At 34.1% G+C, this 16062-nt stretch overlaps 1 protein-coding gene across 1 annotated transcript in view; it reads left to right on the top strand.

Annotated features, from left to right (window-relative positions):
* The window catches only part of RFC1 (replication factor C1), a 128440-nt gene that overhangs the window by 87330 nt on the left and 25048 nt on the right, over positions 1-16062 (top strand). The window contains exons 14-16 of the mRNA XM_089825784.1: positions 11926-12016; positions 12274-12455; positions 12624-12663. Coding sequence (XP_089681910.1) covers positions 11926-12016; positions 12274-12455; positions 12624-12663 — 313 coding nt within the window. The remainder of the gene's footprint in view (positions 1-11925; positions 12017-12273; positions 12456-12623; positions 12664-16062) is intronic.

Raw genomic sequence — 16062 nt, 5'->3', positions numbered from 1 at the left:
AAACTAATATAAAATAAATGATATATATTTATTAAATTGTCTTTAGAGAGACAATTTTGGAGGATCATTACAAATCTCCCCTTCCCCAAGTTGCTTGCCCACAAGCAATTGTAAATTAGGATGTTGTAGCATCTGTTCTCCTTCCCATGTAGCATCATCTATTGGAAAATTCCTCCATTGTATTAAATACTCCTTGATGGACCGATTACACAATTGTCATTCCCATGTTCCCAAATTTTTTTCGAGTATGGTTTCAAATTTCCCTTATGATTCCAACGGTGTTAATTCTTTAGATACTGTTACTTGTTTGAGGCAAGAAACACTAAGACATTATGTATACGATTGCCCTTCGGTAACCTCAGTTCATAAGCATCTGTACCAATTTTTTAGACAACCTGGTAAGGCCAATAGAAATGAGTCTTCAATTTTTTAGCTCCAATGCATTTGAGTGAAGATTGTCAATATGGCTGCAGCCTAAGATACACCAACTCCATCAAATCTTCGCTCAGTACGTTTCCTATTTGCATAATTATTTTGTTGATTCTGTGCAACTTGCAAGTTTTCCTTAAGTGCTTTTTGAATATCTTGACATTCTTGAAGCCAATTTTGTGACTTGGATACATTACTGTGGTTAAAAGAAAGATCAACAAAAGATAAAGCATCATACCCATACAAAGCTTTGAATGGAGTCATACCAATGGACATACGATAGGTCGTATTGTAACAATATTCTCCCAAATGTAACCATCGAACCCAAACCTTTTGATGTCCGATAACATAATTGCAGAGATACCCTTCTACCCATTTGTTTACAGTTTTTGTCTGACCATTTTGTTTGTGGATGGTAGCTGGTGCTATGGTTCAAGTATGTACCTATTAACCCAGAGCAATTCCCCCTAGAAGATGCTCAGAGACCTACTGTCTTGATCACTGATTATATGGTAAACCATGTAAGCGAAAAACTTTCTTGGAAAATAGTTTTGCAATCTGAACTAGTGTAAACTTTGTAGTGATAGCAAAAAAATGCGCAAATTTTATTAGTCTATCAACTATTACAAGAATGCAGTTTTTACCTTGTGCCTGGGGTAATCAAGTAATGAAATCCTTGGAAATACTTTCCCATTTATGTTTTGGAATGGGTAAAGGCTGTAATAGTCTTGCGGGATATGAATGCTTGGATTTATTCTGCTGACATGAAATACATCCCTTGACATACCGCAACACGTCTTCCTTAGATTTCTTTCCATGTGTATTGTTCACGGACTTGCTTGTAAGTTTTAAAATAACTTGGATGCCCTGCCAAGGGTAGATCATGAATTGCCTGCATGATTCTCAATTTTAATTTAGAGCCACACACTAAAAATATGAAATTCACATTAAAAGGCTTTTGCATAAAGACATTGTGATTCCATCATACCCAAAATTTTATCAATATGTATCAAGTGTTCCTCCCAATTTTTGCTGTAAATCAGAATATCATCAAAGAAAACCAACAAAATTTTCCTTAGTTGTTTATTAAAATTATGATTCATACAAGACTTAAATGTTGTGGGAGCATTTGGCAATCCAAAAGGCATAACAAAAAACTCGTAATGACAACGGAAAACAATTTTATGAATTTCCTATTCCCTTAACTTAATTTGGTGATATCTTGACCACAAGTTAATTTTAGAAAAAATACACATCACCATATAATTCATCTAACAATTAATCTATTTGGGGAATCAAATACTTGTTTTTTATAGTCTTTTTATTGAGGGCACCGTAATCTGTACACATGCATAGAGTCCCATCTTTCTTTTTAACCAACATTGCGGATGAAGCAAAAGGACTTGATGAACTGGGCCTGATATGTCCCATACCTAACAACTCCTTAATAGCCTTATCTATTTCATCTCTGAATGCCTTAGGATGTGTGTATGTAGTAGTGATGATTGACTTTGCTCCTTCTTCTAATTCAATAGTATGTTTAAAACCTCTATCCTGAGGTACTCCTGGGGGTATATCATTGAAAACCAAACTATGTGAATCTAAAATCTGCAACAAATCATCATGATAATGTTTAGATTCAAATCCTATTACCTTGGTGGAAATAAAACATTGTGTTGACCAGGCAACATCACCATGATGAAAAATAGTCTCCATCCTGTTAGTAGAGACAACCCTAGGTCCACCATTTACATTCCCCTGAGAATTACCTTTTTCTCATCAACTTTGAAAGAAAACTCGAGGCGCTTGAAACTCGGTTAATATTTATCCAAAGTCTCCATCCATTGAATTCTCAAAATAACATTAGTATTAGCCAAATCAACCAGATAAAAATCACCTGTTACTGTATAATTACCAAGAGCAATACTTAATTGTGGAACTTTATGTGTGCTGAGTACATTAGTGCCACTTGCAACCTAAACATCAAATTCCTCATGTTCCACTATATGTAAACCACGTTTCTTAACTAGTGCAGTATCAATGAAATTATGTATAGATCCACTATCCAACATAACAATTATCCGCTGACCCTGTAATAGTCCTTTTACTTTGAAAACATTATAAAGTGGAGTTCCTGTCATGGATGCTATTACAACCTTTCCTTGTTTATTCTTGGGTATGTTCTGTGGTGGACTTCTGGCTAGGTTCTGGGTTTGGGTCTATATTTTCCTCTTCTTCATTGTTTGATACTACTTCAATATAATGTATTTTCCTTTTACCCAAACATCTATGACCTGGTGCCTAGGCTTCTTTACAATTGAAGCATACAATTTTTCTCCGAAGTTCATCTTGTTCTTCTTTATCCAATTTATTTCGGAAAGGTGTGTCGTTCATGAAAGGTTTTATGTCATTATCTGGTTTTGGTGGTGGTCCCGTGTTAAACGTTTTCCCTTAGAAGAAGGCTCCAATTCTCTTACTTTTTTAATGCGAACCTGCAACGAAGAGGGTTTTAGCAATTTGATCCATTCTTTAAGTGCATCGGATAACCCATCAATGAATATAACAATTTTTTGTCTCTTAGTAATCTCAGTTACTAGGACTGCTAACTTCTCAAATTCAGAAATGTATTGTTCCACAGTTTCTGTTTGTCTAAGTTGAGTTAAATCCTTAAGATGGAGTTCAGGATCCTTAGAATCAAACCCGTCAATGAGTCTCTCAGTGAAGGTAGCATATGTGCTGATCTGATCATGACCCAGTGTTATTTGTCCATGGTGCCAACACTCATGTGCAACCCCTGCTAAATGTAAAGCTGCATATTTGATTGCTTCGTCTTCCATCATAGGATTCAATTGGAAATATGTGTCAAATTTTTGCACCCAAGCTCTAGTTGATGCTTTCCTTGACCCACAAAAATAAGGAATGGACATTTTACCAATCTTTCTCTGCAATTCATTATTATAACCCCTCTGTCGTTTAGACCTATGTTTCATCCTGACATCCAAGTATTCTCTAAAAGTTATCCCCTGACTGTAACCAATCTTGGTATATTTCTTCTTGTAATTCAATGTAGGAAGGCTCTCTTTCAGGCTGTAAATTCCTAGGAGTGAAAGTAGGCATGGAAGGCCTTGAGGTTGTAGAACCGTCTGGCTGGTTATTTACTGAATGATCTTCGCGACCACCATTTCTCCCTGCATTATTCTGATTTTGATTACGATTGTGGGTCATAAACTGAGTCATCAAATTAGTCATACGATTAACATTGTTCTGCATATCTTTTTGGCTCCTAAGCAATGCTGCTATAAGTTCCCTAGTATTATTTGCTTCCCCCATGTTATTATTTTGTTCCAAAATTTATTTCTTCGTTTGTTTTTGTATGACCATCTTCAATATCAACCTGAATGGATGAACTAGATGACTCGATTGAACTGTTAGGATCCCTGTTTTGTTTGACTCAGGTATTACGGAAATTATAATGTCCTTTTTGCATATGTCTGGACTATGTGATTTTTCCCCACAGGCTGGCAGGAATGAAGGCCCTGATACCAATGCAAAATTCCAGGTTTATAAATCTATTTCTGAATGTAAGTCCGAATGATTATTTAAACACAATTACAAATTCTGAACACAGATTTAATTTAATTCAACTGAAGAACAATATCAAGTGTTCTAAATTGAACCCTGAATGCAATATATGTGTTGAATTTATTTACACAACTGTTATGCACATAATGCTGAAAGTTAATTATTATAAATTCAAATAGACATGTGCTTGGAATCATGTTCTGGAATAATATTTCTTCGGTTCCGGTCTGCAGTTACCTCTGTTTTACCTCCTTGCCAGGTCTGCACTCGTTGTCTGTACGATTAAGGAATGATGGCAATAGACCCTGCCACTTGTCCCACGGTGGCACAGTATTTCTTTATCATCAAATGAATAATTCTGCCATGCCTGATTAACCTTTTTCTGCTAAAAATAATTGCAATTACTGCCTGGTAAAACAATATAATGTCCTTATGTTTTTCTATGATACAACAGCCACCAGATTTAGACAATATTGGGTTCTGATACAACTGACGCTGTATATATACAATATCGTCTCCGTGTCTTTTTCCAGAGATGCACCCGTTAAGATTATTTGCTGGCATGGACTGATGTAACAATCATTAGTAATTCTGTAAAGTTCTCCAGGATTCCAAGCCCCAACCTTCCTTCGTTGATGTTTTCCAATTTTATCTATCTACATATGCCAATACTTGTCACTTCAATGACTTATAATTCTCAATTTGATTGATGCTGGGAATAAGATGATTCTGTGTGAATCCCACTGCAATAACAATACTTGCAACGCTCAGGAGTATAGAACTCTACATTAAAACTTTACTTACTCTAGGTCAGGAAGTCCCGACGAAAGAAATTCAAAATACATGTCGTCTGCAACTTATAAGTTATCTCCAATCAAGCCTGTCGTCTTCCTTCTCCTTACTAGCTTTTAAAAGATGATATTTAGTTGCAAATCCCGTAAAATTCCAAAACTGACTTATTAATTAATAATACTTTATTATTCTATTCACAAACTATTATTATGTTATTCGTACTTCTTATTATTTATTCAAAGATTCTTTATTAAGTATTAGTCCATAAACTAATATAAACTAATTAGTATATATATATATATATATATATAAATTTGTCTTCAGAGAGACAATTCTGGAGGATCATTACAGATTGATTGATGAGAAAGGATTCATATTAAGAAAGAATAATAATGAATCAATGCGATTAGTTAATTTTAGAAAACGACGACTAAGAACAATCAAACGTCAATGGTATTAGTATAAGAAGATAAACCGATATTCTTAAAGAGGCGAAATTTAGGAAGAGATCCGTCTGTGGACATGCATGGGGTGCAACCCTGGAGTTTGTGAGATATATATATTGAATTTAGGCATCAATTTCTGGACATGATCGAACAGGAAGGATTTCAGTTGAAGGAGGAGAAATAAGAAAATATATTTGGTACTCATTAGATTAGCAGAATAGGAAGGGGGGATCTCAGTAGAAAACAAAATCAATAACTATCCATTAAGAAACAGTCCTGTGATTGCTGAGAGAGTAAATAATCATCTCCGAACCACTATTCCAGATATAGATTATCAAATGAGCATAGCAGGTATACATTTCTATTATAAATTGCACTACGTATGGATGTATAGATCAAATCATTGAGCATTTATCTAGCTGTTCAATCAGATCCACAAATAATTTTCTTTTCATATTATTATTATTAATTTATTATAAATACATATTTCTCTATCAATTTATAGCCCAGAACGTTTAAGGAGAGATAATAGATTGTGATTCATAGGAATGATGATGATTTCAAGTAATGGAGTCTAGTGCCGCTAATTTGCAGGGTGATCAATGTAAATTCACAAGCTGTCTTAGGAAGGGACATTACATATACAACAACATAAGCAGTAGATTCAAGCGCAAGTCGTTGTTCTGCATCGAGTCTTTCTTGTTCTTGAAACATGGTTTCATATAAGAAATGTTCTTTTGGGGGCATTAGAAGTGCTTTTAAATGCCTTTTTTAACTTTCAGGGTATTTGGAGGAAGGTTGTATGTAGATTCTACATGACCCTTGTAACGCAACTAGTGTTGGACTTCAAAACCCAAGTTGGTCATTTATACCATTCAGGTCCTTACAAATTTACAATACATACTAAATGTTGGACAGATGGTTGCTTCATATCAGCGATTCCAACCTCCACGCTGGCTATTGTGCCTTGCACCAGTCCCAAGAGGAGATGTTTCAAGTTTTAGCAGTATTACAATACAATGTTTCTGAGGGAGATAAAATTCATGCCCAAGTATTTCCGGAGTCTCAAATAAGATGTTGAAGAGATGGTGATCATGATTATTCAGGTTTAAAGGATGTATAAAACATTGAAGGCAAGGGAGTGGCAAGCAACTACTCTTTACGAATGCATGGAAAATAATTCTGAGGTTCAACAAGCAATGTAAAGTATAATAAGGACCTTTTGAATGTCATGTCCTGTTGAATTGAGGATAACGGCCTTGTTACTTATTTGGTTAAAATATTTCATTTTTGTAGAGCATTTATTATAAGCTTTGTACCAGCATTTGGGATCCACTAAGATTGTAAGTAAATCACTGCCTCCAGTTGCCAACCCACTGAGGATGTTTGAGCAATGTCAGATTTGGTTCCCTATCTGGGATCCACTAGGCTTCAGATTGTCAGTAATGGTTTGCTGATGAAATATTTCATGAGAACATTAAAAGCTGATTTCATTTCTCCTTAAGAAAGTCACTACCTCCAGTTGACAACTCACAGAGTATATTTGGACAGTGTCAGATTTGGTTCCTTTGCATTAAACAATATGATGCTACATCGGATTTGGGAAATGGCATTCGTAATAAGCAGACATTATATTAAGAACAATGAATGCTTAAAAGACAATGATTTGATATTAGTGAAGACATATTAAGGAAGCTAATGATATTTAAATAAAATTTTGGTAGAATATTTTCAAGGGGCAGTAATTAATCTAAAATAGTGATTTTAATTAATATCAAAAGGCAGTAATTTCCTAGAAATTAAGATAAAAGTAAAATATTGTTGTGTTTTGGACAGAATTTGTTGTGACTCTTCCAAAGGGGTAAACTATTGAAGAGTCGTGATCTTTCCCTTGTATTGAAGGATATTAAAGAAGGGGGAATTTCTTTGAAGTAGAATGAAACATCAGAAAACAAAATCAATTGCCATAGATAAACAAGAATTCCATTCATTTAATTGAACAATAATGAGAATTAATTTTATAAGATTGAAAGGCAGCATTTGGGGATTAAGAATCATTGAAGTAAAAACAATCCTGCAGAAAAAAACATCATTGAATCACTAAGCAACATTCACATTTCAGAATCAGAAACTTGTAGCAATTGTCATTGAATATCATTCTGAATTCAAAAGCAGATTAGAGCAGAGATTGAGAGCAGATTTAAGGAGATTATACAGGTATTGGGATCTAAATCGAATAAGTAAAGAAACAATTGTGTAGTCATCCTTTATCAAACTGTGATTCTAGGGCAAAATTAAGATTATCCCAAGAGGGACATTACATGTATATTAACAAACTTATGAGCTTTGTTCAAGTCCAACCAAACATTCTAATTGTGTTACATAAATGTTGAATATAACAACATAAGCATGTACCGAGTCTTAGAACATGGATAATGTTTAATGGAGGTTACTCTATAAATGCAAATAGGTGGTGGAACAAGCTATTTTTCAATAACAATTTAAATATAAATAAAAGATACATTACTTTTCATAATCACATGAAAGACAGTTATTACAACTACTTCACATTTTGAAATGAAAGAGATCAACGGTTATAACAGATTAACTGAATCCTAGTCAATTGAAAAGAGAGCAACTACTTTAACAATATTAACCATCTAAACATATCTTTAACTGAATTTGAAAGACCATAAAAGTAAAATACCTGTTAAATGAAGATAACTTGAATGCAGATCATATTTCTGTCTTGTACAAGTCTTGGCATTTGGTGGAGAGGAGAAGCTTTGTTAGGGATTTAACCTCCCAACTGCAGACCCTTAAGTATCCCCATACAATTTAAATTGAGAAAGACCCTTGCTACCTGGGATTAGGCATGGGACACCCTTGTCTTGCCACTGAGCATTCAGGTGTAGAGTGTCAACTCACAGCTCGCTAGGCTGTGATTACCTTTCATCAACCTATCCTTCCAACTGTAAGATATCCTGATCTCTAGTGGTCGTAGCAGCAATCATGAGCCACTAATCCTATCCTGACAAGGGATTTACATGGACACTATGTGCCTGATCACCCACCACCCTACTTGACAACAAGAAATATACCATTTGATCACCATGAGCTAACCCAGTTTATTATGTTTTACTTATGTTCATTAATTTTTAAATAATTTACTGAATTCTTTCTCTTATCTTGCAGGTATAACCCACTGATCATTTGTTATCAGCCCACACTCCTCATCTTGACCTTGCTGGTCTTCTTTGATGAATCTCAGTGTGGCTGTCCATATCCTTGAACAAGCTCTGTTAATCACTATCAAACTTTCTGCCCAGCCTGAGCTTATATTAGACATTTATGAAAAGAAGTTCATAGTATTTCATAACAGTTTCCTTAATACTATGAGAGTACCTTCTCTTCTCTTAGAGACATATAGATGACGGCCCTATATAAGTAGTGCACAAAATTGGAAATCTTTTTGATTTAATTTAAGATCCGAAAGGACTAATCGTAACAGTTACAATAGATAAACTCAGACCCCTTTTCATTGCATAAACAACCAGACTTATGAAATCAAGAAATCCAAGTCGGACCTAGTCCACCTAATTTCCTTTTAGACATTTTCCTTCAGATCTCAAACTAGAATTTCTGAGCTTTTTATAAAGTAAAAATGAAAGATGAAGTCAGAAAATAATGCACGACTTGGCTTTGTAAGTAGTGATATTTTCACCGTCAATTTCTAGTGGTTGCTTGGAATTCCTAACACAACTCCTTGACTATAAGAGAATAGGGCTCTTTCGATTGCAGATAGGAAACAATCAGCAAAATGGAGCAATCATAGATAGAAATTGATCACGGAAGGATGCAATTTGCAGGTATATCTCAACGACACATATGAATGTAATTTACTGATATGAACAATGCGAATGCAAACACAAATAACAATGAAACGTAAAAAGCAAAATGAATATGCAGGTGGCAATGAAACGCAGATGGCAAATGAATTCGTAGATGGTAATGAAACACTAGCACATAAATCTCAGGATATGGGAGTGTCCAATGCTATGAAGGCAATCACCGATTAGAGAAAGCTCGCCCTTTGGAATGCATGCTTGATACAGGAGTTACGAGCAAGATGGAGGAAAGGTGGCGGAATTAAGAGTTACATTCAAGAGTCATTAAAAGGATACTGATAATACAAATGGTTGACTAAACACAATATCATCATAGGCTGCTGAAAAATATATAAAGTGTTGGTGGCACAAAATAATAAATTTATGACATTGCCCAAAGGTGGAATTCGCTCTTAATGTGTTAATCTCAAAGTAACGAGACTTGGATCTAGTTCGGACTCGACAAGGGTAACTTGATTCGTGACCTGGCTCGGACTCGCCTATGACTCGGCAAAGTGATAAAACCCTTGAACTTTAGAGATTTTTTGGATTTAAATTAATTCCATGCACCCATTCTTGAATAAAATAGAAGGTAATTTGATCACATACGTACATATATTGATCATGTAACTACAAAGGCAAAAAAAATAAAAATCAGCCGAGTCACCTAGGCAAGTTAGTCGAGTCAAGCGAGTCAGGCGAGTCAGCTGAGTTGACCCGCCGAGCCAGGGTCAGGGGGTCATTTTGACCCGGTTGAGGTAACTTGACTCGCTGACTCAGACGACTCGCCCAACTCGCAGCGAGTCTCGTTACTATGGTTAATATAAAGATACCATCTTGTATCCCCCTTTACTTGTATGTGCATATACACATATACGTATATGTATTTAATATTTTAAATATATTACTCATGTATACATCATATTTTAAGTAAGCTTATATGTTCATGTACGTCATATATGAATTTGTATATATATATATGTAGATATGTATGTACATGTAGGTATCATGGTATTATCATAAGAGGAAGCTTTGAGAGCATCCCAAACTATAAAGGTAACAAATTGTTCTTAGCTTGATTATTTTAATATTTTATTAGGTGCGTTGACCTGTTAGCTCATGGTGATCACTTGGTAAACCCTTGCTTGCCTAGTCCAGTTTTTTCTTGACCAAGGTGGTTTAGGACCCATACCTGTTAGCACAATGGTAGGTGGTGCCCTCATGCCCTTTCCTTTTTTGGCAATGCTTTCCCCCCTTCATTGCATTCTTGCAAAAGAAGTTTATCAAGGTAATAACATATTTCCAAATTGTTTTATTCAAAGTCAAATAATAATATTAGCTAATCCACTTGCCATTCATATAACATCATATGAAAAACCATTATTTCAATTTCTCAAGAAACATAACGATTAACCAACTCCTCAATTTTAATTGAAACCATAATGAACAACTAACACTTCATTTTCACATGTAATAAAAAATTAAATAACAATTTAACTAATCAACTAAATTTCGTTTGAAGTCTCAATGGCTATAACCAACATTTTTAACTAAGCAAAAACTTGGGATGTAACAGAATGTAAGGAAATATCCAAGATAAACATTTTTTTTGTTACCATCTGTTTCCCATTGTCATCAATTATCTAAAACAAATTGCTTTCTATAGCTATCCCAGTAAATGCTGTGAAGGATTAAGAATTGGTAGTTTGGAGAGAATTTTGCCATGTGCCACATTCTTATGAAACTTATGAGATTTACACATTCCATTTTTATTTGTTATGTTGATTGTGGACTACTATAAATAATTTTCACTAGTAAATTGAATTGTGACCTCAAATAACATCTAAATTTTTATAGTGGGAAACCAAAAATATATATTCTCCTATATTTCTACATATTATCCTATATATTAAAATTATCAAATAAAAAAATAATATCTTGAATTCTATTGTTTGATTTCTACTCTTTAATGTTTTACATGGCATATTGTTTACTATCAGCGTAACCTTTGCAGCTCCTCTCGGCACAAATGCTGGTATTCTAACATCAGAGAACATGTTCATAGCATGGATGGTAGATACTAGATAAATGTATTGACAAACAAAAGATAATGCAAAAGCCATATTTTCAAAAGTGCTATACAAAGTTAAGTTAGAAAATTAGTGAGAAATACTGGGTGGAAATTAAATGAACATTAGAGGGAGATATTAGGAAGATATTTATTGGTATGATAAATGAAGGTTTATGGTGAATCCTTCAGCCTTTGGATACAAGCAGATGGCCAGTTCTCGAGCATAATATTAACCTACACACTGCATTTACCACCCAGTCACAATAGCTTGATAGGGTTCTAGGACTTTCCTTTTCTTGTCAAATTTCCTTATGAGGTATCATTCAACTTAGATGCACACTGAGTAGTATCTCTTATGTCCAATTCACACGAGTTCCACCTGGCATCATTGTTGGGGTACACCGCATTGAGAATTCTGCATAGTAACATTCAACATAGCAAATATGAGCATGTGGAAAAGTTTAGTTTCTGTTGGGGTTTTCAATTCAACTTTTATTTTATACCATGGAAAACTTTTTATTGCTTGCTGCATTCGATACAAATTTGTACATATTGATCTTATGCCCACCTCTATGCTCAGTTGAATATCTTTTTGATTTCGTTAGGAATGCATTCTGAAGACAGACAATATGAGATGGTCATAAAGGAAATCTTGCTGAAAATAGTGTGCTATATAGTTGGGGGTTGTTGATTGTAATGCTATATTTGAGGTGTCTAGGTTGCTTGGATATGAAGGAGGAAGGCTAAGACTTGATGAAAGAATGGATCTTTGCATGTCAGATCCAGATCTCATTCCTCTTATTGTTCAGGTTCTTTCAACTCTCTTTCCTCGTTTTTAAAATTTTGTTTAATAGTAAGACATAAATGAAATACATAGCTTGCTTGTATGGATGATGAGAATTTTTTTGATTCACGTTTAGAATGTCTCTTCTTCAACATGCAACATAGAGGTGAAAGAAAAATACTTAGTAATAGAGTTTATTAAATATTCCAGAATTTGAAGATGTCAATATCAGTTTGAGTGAGAATATTTTATCTATTCAATGGCTGTTGCAAATTTCTTCAGGAGAACTATTTAAATTATAAGCCAAGTGCAGCAAGTCGTGATGCAGATGGGACACTTCGGATGGACTTTATTGCCCGTGCAGCAGAGTCTATTGCGGATGGAGATATAATAAATGTACAAATTCGTAGGTATCGCCAATGGCAGCATTCACAAATGGGCGCCTTTGCATCATCTATCATCCCGTAAGATTTATCCAACCCTATTTTGTATATAGCTTTCATAGACTGATTTATCTGTGGTCACATGTTCCTCAAATGTCTATACTAGTGTTTAAATAGAGAGTAGGATAGATCCTGAAGGAATTTTAGCTTCATGGAATTAACATCTATCTCTTTCCTTTGTGGTAACAGTGCAGCTTTTATGCATGGTCAAAGAGAGGTCCTTGTGCAGGTGATTTATAACATTTTAAAGTTTGTGCTCATTTTGTAATGTTGGATTTATGGCAAACTGCACGTTTCCAAAAATTGCACTATTATTGCTGTATCATGTACTTTTCATTTATAATGGGATTCATCTCCTTGGGTTGGTAATATATATTATAAATATAAACAGTTAATAGTCATGTATAGGATATTAGGAAGCTGTAGGATTCTGAATAATCTAATAAATTTCGTGTTTGAACAAAGAAAGTAATAACACCATTGTCTAGTCTTAAGTGAGTAGATCTGGTTTTGATTTTGGTTTGGGATTTCCAGATTCAGCAATTATCTTTTAGGGAGTTGGATTTCTTCATACGAAAACCATTTAAAAGTTATACATATTTACATATTTGCAAACTAAAATTGTAAATATTAGAGGAAATATACATATTTCCTGATATTTTGATTGGACATGAATATTTATAGAGCCTTATAGAATTTTAATAAAGCCAGTATGTAATATAAATAGATTAAGGTGACTCGAAAATATTAATAACTATTTGATCTATTAAGATGTTACAAGACATTTCTTGCTCTCCAAGTTTTCTCTTATATTGCAAGCAACAGGTTATTTCATATTCATAAATAGGCTTGAGTTCATTCTTACTCTTCAATCAAAAACTTTCAAAAGCAATATCATGTGCCCTCTGCATGAAAACTACTATACCATGCTAGTCAAACATCACACTCCACAAATAAAGTCTTGTTGAGGTCTAGATTGGCTAGAACTAGGGCAGTAGACATCCACCATTAGTATCTCAAATGTTGCGTTAGTTGCCTCATTCCATTAAAAAGGATTGTTTTTCAAAAGTTTTGTGAGGGTTTCTATTGCGCAACCATATTTCTTTACAAATTGCTCTAATGCCCCTTTTTGGGATTGCCCTAATTTTTTGCCTAGAATCACAAGTTCAATTAAAACAAATGGTTTATTGTAATTAGAATTATAACTTTACTGATAAAATGTCTCTAGTAAGATAAACCTTGGAATAGTTTCTGCTATCATGTTGGATAACATATGTAATATAATTCGGAAGATCAACTATTTCTATCAAACATTTCGGTAAGGGTTAGCATAACATATAAATGCCTATATTTTAGTATTCATCTCAATCATTTTTGAGTAAATCATGTAATAGCTCTTGAACTTAAGAAGCTAAGCATCAGTAGTTCAACTTCCATAATCAACCATAATAGGATTTGGAGAAGCAACATGTTATAGGGTACTAAATTTACCAGAACTAAGCTTGGGAACGCAAAGTATATAATTTGACTCCTTAACCCCAAGTGGCAGGAGTCCTTGTCCATCCAGCATGAGGTGGGCTACTCAGAAGGGGAATATGTATCTGCTTCCCCAATCACAACTCTACAATAAGGCGCTCTAAATTCTCCACAGCGAAGCCCAAGAGTGCGGAGCATCCAAACCTCAACCTTTTAGTCTCACGTGGCAGGAGCTCTTGTCTGTTTAGCATGAGCTAGGCTACTTAGAAGGGGAATACGTATTTGCTGTCCTTATTGAGGTCCTCTGTGATCTTTATAGGAGATTTTAATAAATAAATGATTACATAGTTTACTTACTATCCTTATAATAAAGGATACATAGATTATATATGCAATCACAAAATATTGGTAGACTATATGTGTATGTATGTATGTACATATATATTATGGTAAAATAATGAATGTGTTATTAAAGAAATGTCATAAATGATCTATATATAGAAGTAAACACAAGAATGTTTTTATAATAAACAAAGAGAGAAATAGAAACATTCTGAATAGAGAAAGAGAGTGTTGAACATGGAGAGAATATGGAAACATAGAAGAAGAGTGAGAAAAAGTTTCCATATTTGAATAGAGAGAATATGGAAACATAGAAGAAGAGTGATAATTAGAAATAGAAATAATTCTACAAAAGAAAAACAAAAATAGAGAGATTTAATTCTAATACCCTCTCTTAATGGTCAATCTAAGTTCGAAACAAAAATCTGCAAGGTAATCCTTTGAAGGCTCAACTGAAATCCCAATGCAAAAAAATGCACGTATAGACTTTAAAACAATTATGAAGTATGGCTGTCATGAATTTTGAGAAAAAATTCTGGCTGATCCTGATAAATCGAAAGACGCAGAAGAGATTTTAAAAAATCCAGAAGGTATTTGAAATCAAAATAAATTTCTGGTGGCACAAAGTTTGAGGCATGGAAAATGAAATACCTTGGAAAATATGACAAGGACCCGATTGAGGTCTCGAAGAAGCCAGCAAGGATCTACAATGAGTTTTTCAAATTGCCACATAAATAGAGAGTTCGAATGAAACCTTAACCGGTTGAAAAAAACCAAAATATATTGAAGCATGTCAATTGCTTTGCACAACTAAGTTAAGAGTGTGGCATGATGTCTAACAAATGTGTTCATATCTTTCCTCTACCAAAACATCTGGAACCCTTCCATTTTTCACGTTGTCTATAATGATTTGGACACCATCTTTAATTATTGAATGAGGATTTTAAAATGAATTTTGCATATATGATTTGCCCCTCACAATTTTCTGCCCTAAACAACATTGTTCCTTTCATAGAAACTCAAATAATAGTAAATAAAGTATGGTAAACTCCTATTTTAATCCACAAACCCTACTTGGTTTGTGTGATGTCTCCATAATTTTTTTGCCCATAATGTGGTGCACACCTTTTCATACTTAGGGTCTGTGAAATGAAAAGTTGCATTGATAATTGCTGCCACTATTTCCTATTAATATGGTGATCTCACCAATTTGGAAGCAAGATTAGTGGTGTAACTGCAATGTGCAACTTTTACCCCTTCAATGTTTTTTGCTTTATTTTGAAATGCCTTGTCATTGAATCTGTAGGTGGAGTCATTGATTTTTTCTTTCCTAAAGGATGAGATCTTAGTTTCTATATTTCAGTCTCAACATCAGCTTCTTCTTGTTCTCTAATGTATGCCATGAGTTTTTCGTTTGACGATGCCTTCCTAGTTTGTCGTTTGCATGCTCTGATCTCTTTCCCAATGCCCCACTTTTTGCAAGTTTTTAAAAGCATTGTAGTGTATTTCTATAAAGGAGATGCCTTATCAATTTTAATTTGTTTGCTTTCATCCACAACTAGTGTTTTTACTCACTTTTGCAATTTGATTTTGTTGGTATATTAATTATACAATTTTAAATAAATAAATAAATAAATGGAAGTCTACAAAATGTGCAAACTAATGAAACTTTGAAGTGAACACCAAAAACCATTATAACAATTAGTGAAGCATGCTTTATTTTTTGTCTAGAAAAATAAAAAAGCTTGACTTTTTAATTGAAAACAAGGAAAAAAGTCATCAATAACTTGAAATTTTTTGGCTTGAACAT

The sequence above is a fragment of the Cupressus sempervirens genome, chromosome 4, assembly GCF_028749045.1.
Source record: "Cupressus sempervirens isolate cs-2001-9-10 chromosome 4, ASM2874904v1, whole genome shotgun sequence".
NCBI lineage: Eukaryota > Viridiplantae > Streptophyta > Pinopsida > Cupressales > Cupressaceae > Cupressus > Cupressus sempervirens.
The sequence above is the reverse complement of the archived record's forward strand: the minus strand, read 5'-3'. Positions and strand labels throughout refer to the sequence as shown.